Raw genomic sequence first — 12,170 nt, forward strand, 5'->3', positions numbered from 1 at the left:
TTGACCCGGCATTTAGCCTGCGTGGTTAGAACTGGCAGTGATGTGGGTAACCCCAGAGCCGACACGGGCTGATGATTTCCTTTGCTTAGAACTTGCCTCTCCTCTTCTCTTTCAGGAAGGATACTTGTCAAACCCGAGAAGCTGGTGGGAAAACTACCCTCATGTTTTTCTCCCGTAAGCGCTCTGTTCTTCAGCTGACCGCTTCCTTCCTCTTTTTACGTTAATGTGAGGACGAGGCTTGGGAGTCAGTGCCGTGTGAATAGGCAGCATTTACCTTGCTGTGTATTTTCAAAGCACTGTACAAAGGATCCCACAGCCCCGTCCCATGCTGGGATTGCCAGTAAACCCTGCTTTCTACAAAGGTCTTGGGGGACATTTGAAATCTTAATACAAATTCAGGGGGTGGCGGGGTGTGGGGGGGGGCATTGTGTGATCAGGCGCTTCAGAGCACGCCTGCCCCGGTGGTCTGGGACTCGAGAGGCCTGGGTTCAGTTCCAAGCTCCCAATGACTTCGGGCAAGTCACTTAACTTCTCTGTGCCTCAGTTTCCCATCTGTAAAATGAGGGATGATAATTCTCCCCTCCTCATAGGGATGCTGTAATGGTGAATTTGGGAAGGTTTGTGAGGCTGGGGGAATAGATAAGTACCCAGACAGAAAGAGGGTGCTCCAGTCAGTGTATAGCCAATGTCTGGGAACCATGGGTTCAGAAATTCAGGGGTGATCTGTCCACTTATTAGGATGCTAATGGGGGCAGAGAAGTTGGGACTTGCCCAGCCAGTCAGCGGCAGAGCTGGGGTTAGAAGTTAGGCGGTTCCTGGCTCCCACTTCCATGCTAAATCCCCAGGAGGAGCTCAGTGGGGTTAGGGGCTGGATGCAGGAATCCCTGGGTGGAATTGGCTGGTCTGTGTTACGCAGGAGGTCAGCCTAGGAGGTGACCACAATGCTCCTCCTGGCCTTGAAATCTGTGACTCCACATTGTCCTGGCCCAGGAATCCTGGATTCCGTGAATGATTAAATCTTTACGTTTGGCCCCTCCTTCCTATGTGTGCACTCCCCTGAATGCTAGTGGGTAAACGACTCCTAGTGTAGGTGCAAAGTAGTAGGGAGTGGAGTGCTCGGTGGTGCCCCGTGCAGTGCGCATGGAGTTCTAGCACCCGCAGGCCAAATCCAGAACGAGGCTGAGGCTGCCAGGCCTGCCAGCACACCCCCAATGTTGCATTTTGGTTGCTGGAAAATTCTCCTCTCTCTTCCCTCCCATTCCTGGGGTGCCATAGCTATTAGCTCTTGAAAAGCAGTAACCACTTGACTTCTTTGCCTAAGGCCCTAGGCCAGTGCCTGTTTCCCAGTCCTCAAATAAGAGAATAAAAAACTAGCCTGAACCTGACCTTCATCGCCCAGGGGAAGGGCTGCTCCCTGCAGGCTCTCTGCCTTGCCCGAAGCTTCCTCTTTCTGGGGAAAGTCAGCAGGGGACATACCTCCTGCTGAGTTAATTGGCCTAGTAGATCAGGCAGTCTTCTCCCCCGCCTGGTTTGATTTCCAGGGGTCAGCTCGGGGGATGTGCTTTCTGCTCAGAGGAGTTCTCCCCGCGACCCCCAAAGGGGTGATGCCCCATCCCAGTCCATGGTATAGGGAATATTTACACACCTTGAACTTCCAGTCTGGAGCTGGGTTTGCCCGCCAGGCTTTCACTTGTCCTGTCCTTGCATTTCAGGTTCCAGGTGAAGTTTTTCTACCTTTGCCAGCTGGCCTACTGGCTGCACGCACTGCCTGAGCTGTACTTCCAGAAGGTGCGCAAGGTGAGTGCTGGACAGGCCGCGCTGCAAGCTTTGCAAAGGCCGCCTCATCAGGTGGAACCACTGGCCAGTGGATTTGCAGTAGCTTTAAGAAGCAAAATACCAGACTGCATGCGTGGAATGTGGGGAGAAGCGCAAGGCTGGGAAAGGCACAGCTGCTGCATGTTCCCCTTAGAATCACAGACTATCAGGGTTGGAAGGCACCTCAGGAGGTCATCTAGTCCAACCCCCTGCTCAAAGCAGGACCAATCCCCAGACCCCTAAATGGCCCCCTCAAGGATTGAGCTCACAACCCTGGGTTTAGCAGGCCAATGCTCAAACCATTGAGTTATCCCTCCCCCCGAGTCCTCAAGAGATGCCTTCTGAAGTTCTTGGGGGATATCACAGGGTGAAAGTGTCCTTCTGCCTGACCAGGGACATGAACCCTGGACCCTCAGATTAAAAGTCTGAGGTTCTACCAACTGAGCTAACCAGGCTGAACTTAGACTTACTGAGAGCGAGCTTGGAAGCTGCTTTCTCTCAGCTGCCATAGGTTCCCTTGTCACCACATTGCCTTTACACTTGGCCGATTAGGTTGAATCGTCACGGCCGCAGGATGACGTTGCATGTACCGCTGGGGAGCGCTCCACAAATCTTGGAGGAGCAGGGAGAGCCCCGGACTTACCTCCGTGCTTTGCTGCTCCATGGTGTGCACTGATTCAAATTTCCAAGTGAGGAAGGTTGAGCTTAATCTTAAACCTTTGTTCCTTTGCCAGGAGGAGATTCCTCGTCACCTGCGGTACATCAGCTTCTACCTGATGCATATAGCTGGAGCATACCTCTTAAAGTGAGTGTTGCGGAGTTTGCTTTATGGGCTTGCTAAGAATGATGGGAAAATCCTGGTTTCCGGAGGGCAAGTGCTCAGTACTTGCTGAGGGTTGGGCAGCCAAAATTGCTGGTCACTGTGAAAATCTTGGACATCACATTGAGACTTGAATAAAGAAGGTGATTTAAGGACCAGCAATAAATGCAACAAATGATTAGCCTGTGGAACTCCCAGCTACAGTGTGTTACTGAAGCCAACAGTTTCCAAATAGGAGAATAGCTACTCTTAGGAATGAAGATATTGTCATGTCACATCAGCTAGGACGGATGACATGCCGGCACCTAATACTTTCAGAGCATCGTACAACGCAAACGTCTGCGAGCTGTCAGTCTCAGGCTGGAAGGTGTAATCCCCTTTTTGGTGTCAGGAAAGTCTTTCTCACAGGGTTGGTATTGCACAGTTAGACAAATGCATTCTAAAGGTTTCCATACACCCTCCTGTGAAGCACGCAGCCTGTGTGAGAGGAAGCAGGGTCCGCTGACTAGTGCGCTGGACTACAATTCAAGAGACCTTGGCTTCTGTTCCCGGCTCTGCTACTGATCTGCTCAGTGATAGTGGGCTCTGTGCCTCGGTTTCCCCTTAAACTGTGTCATGTCTGTTTCGATTGTAACCTGTCTTGGGCAGGCATGTGTATGTCCAAGGCCCAGCATAACAGGGTCCTGATTTTGATTGAAGCATGTAGTCCGCAGAACAAACACAAAGTAGTGGTAATACGGTAGATGGCTGCCTGGAGTTCAGGTCTGTTCCAATATGGCAATGCCTGTGTCTCCTCTCTTTAGCCTAACCCGCCTGGGGCTCATCCTCTTGCTGCTGCAGTACTTCGCTGAATTCCTCTTCCACATGGCCCGTCTCTTCTACTTCACGGATGAGAACAACGAGAAGCTGTAAGTACGCCAAGCTGAGAGGAAAGATTCGCCCCTTGCCAGCCAGAGCTGTCATCAAATGGAGTCTAGGGGGAGCAGGGAAGTCTGTCTTCCTTCTCCAGAACGGATCCCCAAGATGTCTCTCACCTTGGGGCTGGTGGGAGAGGTCATGGGTGCTACAGTTCCTGACTAGCCTGTTGGGAGTGGGCTGGGAGATCTCCACAGCACAGGTACGAAGAGGGCACTCAACGCTGGATTAACTCCCAGGCTTGATTTGGTAGGTATAAGAACACCTGATCAGTGCAGCCTGTGAAGGGCTTGGGACCTTGTGTAGTCATGTACGGTGGTGCAAAGTTGGGGAGGTGGTGTGGTCTAGTGGATAGAGCACGGGCCTGGGAATCAGGAGACCTGGGTTCTATCCCTGGCCCCGCTGTTGGCCTTCTGAGAGATATTGGGCCAGTCCCACCTTCTCCCTGTGCCTGTGTTTACCCTCCCACTCTTTGTCTTGTCTGTTTAAACTCGTCAAGACATACTCTCACTAGGTGTATGTGCAGAGCCCAGCGCAGTGGGGCCCTGATCTCCGTTAGGGCAGCAGGGTGCTTTCCTAACACAAAGAATAATGAATATAAAAAGATACTGGAATGGTGGTGACGTTTGATGCTCCTGTTGCAGTGGGGTGCATGACCACACACAGCAAAGGGCATCAGAGAATCGGACTCGAAGTCCCCCGGGCCTGAAATTCACGAGTGCCAACTGTGGGCAAATGTGCCAGGAGACCCTACGCGCATGCACCAAGTGGTGTCCTCTGGAGTGGAAGGTTGACAGCCCTGGGGACTTAAGCTCTGCCCATCCTGTTCAGCACGGGCACCAGCCAACCTGCCTCCCGCTTGACTTGGCAGGGCCATCTCACGCGTGGCCTGTTCAGGCAATGGCACCCGTGCTGAGGCTGTAGGAAGGGGGCCAGCTGTGACACTTGCATAGCACTCCTAGGCTGAAATCACCTCTCTTTCCCCCAAAGTTCAACCTTATTAAAAGTGGGTCCCCATGAACAACGTGCTGCTCCTGGGCATCTTGAGGCCGTTTCCTGGCCTGAATGTCTGCGTCTTGCGACTCCTGCTACCCTTCCGGGTAGGCTGGGTGTGCGCCCCCACTGCGGATGGAGGCTTGTCCCAGTGACGTTCCTGTTTGAATTCACACAGGTTTAATGCCTGGGCAGTGGTGTTCGTGGTCACCCGGCTCTTCACCCTCACCCTTTCTGTGCTGGTCATTGGCTTTGGGCTGGATCGGGTGGAGAACCAGGAGTTCAACATAGAGAAAGGAAACTTCAGCACTCTGTCTTCCAGGTAAGACATGGCCATGTGCTGCTCCATCGGCTTTCTGTCCGTAGGCTGAAATGCTCTGCCGGATTGCTTAACGCATGCTCACTTAGTCAGGAAGGGGACTGATGAAAGCAGTAGGGATGCCCGTGTTCAGGTTCTCTACCCATCCACTCCCACTCAGCTCCTCAGGGCTGGGCCTGCAAAGTCCGAGGGGTCTGAAAAGCCAGCTGTCTTCTGCTTGGAACTTCTCCCGTACCGAGGGTTCTGTAGATGCAGCATAACACTGGGCGAGCACGCTGGATGCGAGGCTGTCTTGAGGCTCAGCAAAATTGTCTGTCTGTGAACCATAGCGTGAAGAAAAGAAAAATCCTTGTTTGCTCAGTAGAGGGATGAAGAGAGCCTCCAAGCAGATCTGTCATGTAAGGAGATGGCACTTACGTACAATCCCTTTTCTAGCCATAACTGCAATTTAAGGGACCTGGTCAACATGACTCCTACTTCTGTCTGGCCGTGTCTTCCCTCCTGTTGTCAGAGGAGCCTAGGGACGTGGCAGGCGTGATTGTACCTAAGCAAAAATTGACGTCGGGGCTGGTACCTGGAACAGCTACTCCCTCCCCTCAGGTGTCCTCACAGGACTGCTCTGTGGGCTCTGGAGAGCACCAGCCTCTGTAGCATTGAGATCGCTGTGGTCTTTGGGTGTGAAGGGCCATTTACTAGCTGGCTTGGTTGGGTGTGGAAGTGGCTGCAGGGCCCCTGGCTTCAGCCTCTCTGCTCCGTTCTCAGCCTGACTCTTCTCTGCCCCCGCCCCCAGGATGTTTGTGCTGTCCCTGGTGTGCCTCTTCCAGGCCTGGCTGATGTGGCACTTCATCCGGTTCCAGCTGCGGCGCTGGCGGGAGTACCGGAATGAGCAGAGCGCCAGGCAGAGAGCCGCTGCCCTCACCAAACAGCAGTCCAAGCCCGTCAAGAGGGAGTCGGGTAAGTGCCGGGGTGGGGTGCTGAGAGCAGGGCCGGGTGTGGCTGAGCTGGGGGAGAGAGGTAAGGGCCCAGGCTGCTGTCGGGTCCCTTCCTCTGCTGCAGAGGGATCAGTAATGGCCAGGAGCCATCAGGGCCCCAGCTCTGTCCTAGGGTTGTCAACTTTCTGTTTGCAGACAACCGAACACCACTGCCCCGCCCCCAGCCCTGCGGCTCCCTCCCTTCTCCGAGGCCCCACCCTCCATTCACTCCACCCCCCCTTCCTCCGTCACTCGCTCTCCCCCACTCTCTCTCACTCATTTTCACCGGGCTGAGGCAGTGGGTTGGGCTGCAGGGGAGGTGAGGGCTCCGGGTGGGGCCAGAAATGAGGGGTTGGAAGTGCGAGAGGGGGCCCAGGGATGGGGCAGAGGTTGGGGCACAGGAGGGGTTTTGGTGTGCAGGCTCTGAGCAGCGTTGATCTCAGGTGGCTTCCAGGAAGTAGCTGGCATGTCCCTCCAGCTCCTAGGCACAGGGCAGAATCGGCCACGGGGGCTCAGTGCGCTGCCCTCGTCTGCAGGTGCTGCCCCCGCAGCTCCCATTGGCCATGGTTCCCAGCCAATGGGAGCTGCAGAGCTGGTGCTCGGGGAGGGGGCAGCGCGCTGAGCCCCCGTGGCTGCCCTTGAGCTTAGGGGGCCGCAGGGACCTGGCCGTTGCTTCTGGGAGCTGTGCGGAGCCAGGGCAGGCAGGGAGCCTGCCTTAGTCCTGCTGTGCCACCGACTGGACTTTTAACAGCCCGGTCAGCAATGCTTACCGGAGCCACCAGGGTCCCTTTTTGAACAGGCGTTCTGGTCGAAAACCGGATGCCTGGCAACCCTACTCTGCCTGTCCAGCAGTGTCGTGCCCCGAAGGCTGTGCTGGGGCCTTGCTCAGGAGCGACAGTGTTCCATGAGGCAACCTGAGCCCGTGGGGTCTGGTGGCACCACAGCACAAGGTGGAAGGGCTGCAGGGTGCTGATGTCCCTCTGCAATCCTGCATGAGCCCAGGCCAGAGGAAGCTGAGGAGATGACCGTTCTTACCCCTGGCGCTAAGCGCTTGCCCCCTCTAGGCCAATGAGGCCCCAGTTGAGTGTCCCTGACTCGCTGCGCTCCCCTGCCCCCAGGTTACCATGAAAACGGAGTGGTGAAAGCCGAGAACGGAACCTCCCCACGCACCAAGAAGCTCAAGTCTCCGTAGAGCTGAAGGCTCCTCTGCCGGGGAGGAGGGCGAGAGACCAGGACTAAGCCCAAGCCCCTCCCTCGGCCTCCCAGGTGCTGAATGGCTTGGAAACGTCTCATCTTCCCAAGGTCTCTCTCCCTTCCCCCCTCCCCAAACCATTTGCAATAAAACCAAAAAAACCTTGCTCCGTCACATGGCCTGCAGGAGCCAGACCCAAACCTCCCGTCCTCTCCTTCCTCTCAGTTTTATCGTCAATCAGCGTGCAATTCCCCCCCCCCCGCCCCCCTTCTTGAGTGTTTTTTCTTCCTGTTGTGTTTTTGTTACAAATGCGCCATGGGATGGTTCCAAGCAAACAATTCCTCTTCTAAAGCAGGTTCTTCCCCTGCCCCTCTGGGCATTGCCCTGCGTCCTGGCCTTGGAGGGGCAGGCGGCTGCTTTAAGGTGCCCTGTGATCATGAGGGTAGAGGTTTGGGGAGCTGGGGGAGCCATGCCCTGTGTGCAGAGCGCCTCTCGGTATCAGGGTGGCGTCCATGGGTGGTGTTGCCGCTGCTGGAGTTCTTGGGTGAACTGCAGGGCAGCCTTGCCTCCAGCACGCCCAGCGGGATTGCAGAGGCGGGTCAGGTCTGGATTGGGCTTGTTGCCTCAGGGCACAGGGAGGTGACCTCAGACGTGCTTTGCATCGTGCTGGAGCTCCGGCAAGTGGCATCCCTGGCAGTCTGCGGCCGGTTCTGCCCACCTCTCTCCCTCCCCTGGGTGCGGTGACTGGGCTCTGCCTCTGCCCTGCAATTCCTAGTGCCTTACTTGGGATGATGTCACCCAGGGAGTAGCTCAGGCCAAACTCAGTTGAGGATGTGTAAGCCCTGAGCCACACACCAGCAGGTCAGCCCTGGTCCCACACCTCGCTGCTCCTTCAGGATGTGCCGCTTTACCTCACCCAAGGGCTGGCTTAATCCTGTGGCGCTGTGTTCGCGTAGTACTCGTGCTGCATGCAGGAGAGCAGATTCCCTGCCACTCAGAGTTTATCTGCCTTTCACCTCATACCTCACTGCTGCCCCTGCCATCCCAGGCCAGCTGTGCCCTCTCTGCTCTGGCTGCAGCCACCAGCTTGTCTTTCCGCTTCACAGGCCTCATATCTCCTGAGGGGATTGGTTAATCCGGGATCCAGCCCATGCCTCCCTTCCTGGGCTGGGTGGGAATAGCAGAGAGCAGCCTGTGGAAGTGGGAGTGCCTCTCGCTCGATCCATGCCACCCTCCCCTCCCCAGCTGGTGGGTGGAATCATCTCAAATCTACCTCAGAGGCCGCCTCTTTCATACAACCACTCTCCCTCGACCCCTCGTTGGCTGCGTATGTTGGGAGGAGATGTCCGGGAATTGTTCGAGCACCCACTGATTCTGTCCACTGCCCTGTTCCGAATGGATGGAGCCGTCCCACTTTCAGGGCTCTTCCAGTGCCATGTGCTGGTCAAGACTGGCCAGGTTGCCCTGCAGTGGAGGATATTTCTCTCTGAGGAAGGTCCCCGTAAGCCAGACTTTGCAGTGGGCATGTTTCAGTGCAGTGAGGTGACTTGGCGCTTCCCTTCTGCTTCGCTGGGGTGGGAGCTTCCCTCTCGGCAACGCTGGCTCGGCTGCCCTTTCTGCTGCCGCCCGGATGGGTAGCATTTCCCTTTGGCTGAGCGTGGAGAGGGTGTTGCTGCTCCAGAAGGGGCAGGGAGAGAGGCAGGCAGGGGGTAGCAGGGGTGAAGGGTCATGGAATCACTTCTAATGCAGATTGGGATCAGGGTTCTTCCTTCCTAGCTGGGGTGAGTGACATGGGCCAGAATAAACCAAACACGATGTTCCTGGCTTGTTTCATGCTCCTCCCTGTGGCCTGCCTTGCTCGATGCGATTGTAACTCATGCTCTCCGGCCTTTTGTTTTTCGGGGTGGTGAGAGGACCTGGCTGGCTGTGCTGCTTTCACAGATTTTGAGTCCTCTCCACACCTGTTCTCTCCCCAGCACGGGCAGGGGCTGCCAGTGGGGGAGACAGAATACGTGGGAGCCTGAATGCAGCTGGTCAGATTCCATTCCTTCCCCCATCCCCCAGGAGCTTTGAATGTCAAAGGAGCGCCACTAGCTGGCATCTCCCAGGGATCTTCCTCCCGCTCCCCCAGTATCTTGGAGCAGAGCACCTGGGAACACCTTGTGACTGTCCCTCCTTAGCCCGGGCTGGACAGATACTAGCAAAGCCAGCACTTGGGCAGAGGGAGCTCTATGGGAGGAGCAGAGGAACCGGGCGGGAAAGGAATGTTACACCAGCGGGAGAGCGAGCTGGGCCACAAGCTGTTGGCCCCTGGGCCTAGCACAGTTCACCCTTCCATCCCTCTCCCCTTTCTCGTCCGCTCCCAGCCGGGAGGGGGTCGCTGAGCCCTGCAGGGAGTGACTGCTCCCCAGATCTCTCCAGAGCCGGCACTGGCCTTGCGCCTCTGACGTCAGCTGAGGAGCTGAGCCACCTGGTTAAAAGGTGGCTTGTTGTCAGATCCAAATAAACCAGGCTGCTGAATGATTCCTTCCCCCAGCCTGCCCTGCTCCAGGCAGCCTTTCCTCTGGCACAAGCCTGCGAGGCCGTAAAGTAGCTCATTGTTCTCTATATACCAAGTGCCTTACATTGCGGTATAGTCTGTACCCTCTTGCCTATGCGCTGCCTCAAGAGCTCCGTGCCCCCAGGCTCTGTGTATATGTCTGATGTGTGTGTTCCATATTTAGTCACTGGGGAAAGGGACAGTTCACGCTGGAAGTAGCCCCTCGTTTTCTATGCCTTTTCGATTTGTAGAATGGTTCCTTCCTCGGTGGCTAAAATCCCCTTCCCTTTTTCTGCCTAGATGGGTTGGCCCCTGCAGCGATGCCCACTGGCTGCCATTTCAGAGGCATCGCTGGGGTCATTTGTGGCCGGAGGGGCTCCCATCCCATCCCTCCCAACACAGAAACTCTTACTCCTCTCTGCTCCAGTGCACATACCGTCCCTGGCTCTGCAGTCACTGGTGCAGCTCTCCTTGCATTTCCTAGCAAACCAAAACTTCCCCTGTATCCTGGAGAACCTCGTCCTGGACGGATTCTTTTCTTTTCCAGTCTCTAGTGTTAACTCTTTCATCGACCAATCCACATACAAAGGTGCAGAGAGCCGGGGGAAGGGGAGACCCACTTCTCGAATGGGTTCTCTTGGGCCCCATCCCACAAAGTGCTGCGCATCTTCTGCAACAGTTTGAGTGCCCCCATCTGCTAGAAGGCTGAGGGTACTCAGGATCATGCAGAATTGGGACCTGGGTCCCGGATTCAGTGTTATAGCACCGCTACTCCACTCCCTCCTGGGTTGTGCAATAACCCACCTGGATCGTGGTCACTCCTGCAGTGCTTGCATCCGTCACCAAACCCTGGGAGGGGAGGATCCCTGAGATGAGGTCAAATTGTGATAATTGCATGGAGCACAGAACGCCTCCTCACCCGGGCTTTGGCAAAGTCTCTTAAGAACCAGCAGTTCTTCTCCCTCTCTCCTTGTCCCAGATGGATCTTAGAGGGGTGGATGTTGGGGAGAATGTAGCATTTTGCAGATCAGTATCTTTTTTTAAAAAAGTTTGTTGAATGAATCTTCCTTGCTCAACGGGGCATTCAAGTTTGTATTTTTGTAGGATGACTTTTCCCTGCCTATCATGCACAGATGTAGCGAATAAGGGATGGGGTTCTCCCTGGTTTTTCTATTAAGTGGAGGATGGTCTCTTTTCAGAACTAGTCATGAAATCTGTAGATGGGTGGTCTTCATTCCAGTGGATTGGAGTTACAGCTACATCTGACTATGGAGTCCAGTAGTTGGAAGCTGCAGCTACAGCTGACTTTTCTCTACAGTAGAGGGCGTCTACAGCTGTCTTGACTGTACAGCTATAGCCGCTCCTTTTTGTGACCTTTGAGTGCGTAACAGATGGCTCGAGTTGGCAGTCTTTATATTGATGCTATAAACTGGGTCACTCGTCTCCCTATGTCATGTGTACTTCTTGCCAGAGGGAGGGATGGACACAAGATGCAAAGTTTGGGTGGGTGCTTGTATCTCTTTTTAACCTGTTTAATTCTGCGGACCAAACTTCAACAAAGAAACTCAAGGAAAATTCTGTTCTTCCATATTTATGCTTTAGTGCAAACGTTCTCTTCCTTTGTTGTGTATTTTAATTTGGTTTGGTTGGGGGGGGGGGGTTTGGATAACCGTTTCAACTCTCCTCCCCCACCACCACATGTTTTTATTCTTCCCCGTCATTTAAAAAATAAAAACCAATTTTGTACGGAATTTTTTTTTTTTTTTGTTAAATGGCTTTTGTGAGCAAACTCTCAACAAAGATATTTTCTGAAATAATAAAAGGCATAGAATCATCAACTGGTGCTTAACACTGGTGTGTGTGTTTCCTCAATTCGCTAATACCTCATTGCTATGACTAGCTATTCTAGTGTTCCCAAAGCATGACGGGACAGACCCACCAGGTATGGCAGAGAGAGGTGCCATCTGCTCCATTTGGTGTTTGACCTTCTGTCTTTGTCATAGACAACACATCTGCCGGTGACTGGCTCTTTCCATGGTTAGGACCCGTTCCATGGTTTGGGTGCAGGCAACATGTAGGGTAAGTGATTCCTGCCCAACATGCTGAGAAAGCAAGTGGATTCTGAAGGGTGATTCTATGGCTCAATGCACCAGTGGCCTGTGCTAAGGGCCACTGACGTCCATGGAAAGACTCACGGTGATTATGACAGGCTGGGGATCGGGCTGCAGCTCTGGGCCTACGGGTGAGGAGGGCTGGAAGCAGGTTCTAGAAGCTGAGGAGGCGCGGAGGTGGCCCGGTGGTGCCCTTGTCGATGCTCTGAATAAAGAACGACACGGATCGCCCCGGAAGGCGAGAGCGTAACCTAGAGGGTGGGATCCGGTGTGTGACTGAGCCCCGTGTGTGGTTGTGTGTTGGAATTCTCAAGTATCTGAGAGGAAATGGGAACCCCCACTCCCCCCACCCCAAAAAAGGGACGGATAAAATAAGCATTTTGCTCAGAAAGGGTGGCTAATGGTGGAGACCTGCACGGTCTCTGTCCTAGTTGCTCCTCACTGGCGCAGTTGGCTGGCTGACCTACGGCACAATGGGGGTGGGTGGGTCTGTGG

At 54.7% G+C, this 12,170-nt stretch overlaps 1 protein-coding gene across 1 annotated transcript in view; it reads left to right on the forward strand.

The window, feature by feature from the left end:
• Positions 1 to 7,025, forward strand: part of TRAM2 (translocation associated membrane protein 2) — a 49,211-nt gene extending 42,186 nt beyond the window's left edge. The window contains exons 5-11 of the mRNA XM_065401612.1: positions 116 to 174; positions 1,713 to 1,797; positions 2,550 to 2,620; positions 3,439 to 3,543; positions 4,722 to 4,865; positions 5,653 to 5,816; positions 6,952 to 7,025. Of these exons, the coding sequence (XP_065257684.1) occupies positions 116 to 174; positions 1,713 to 1,797; positions 2,550 to 2,620; positions 3,439 to 3,543; positions 4,722 to 4,865; positions 5,653 to 5,816; positions 6,952 to 7,025 (702 nt within the window). The remainder of the gene's footprint in view (positions 1 to 115; positions 175 to 1,712; positions 1,798 to 2,549; positions 2,621 to 3,438; positions 3,544 to 4,721; positions 4,866 to 5,652; positions 5,817 to 6,951) is intronic.
• The last annotated feature ends 5,145 nt before the right edge of the window (positions 7,026 to 12,170 follow it).

Source organism: Emys orbicularis, chromosome 3 (assembly GCF_028017835.1).
Source record: "Emys orbicularis isolate rEmyOrb1 chromosome 3, rEmyOrb1.hap1, whole genome shotgun sequence".
Classification (NCBI taxonomy): domain Eukaryota; kingdom Metazoa; phylum Chordata; order Testudines; family Emydidae; genus Emys; species Emys orbicularis.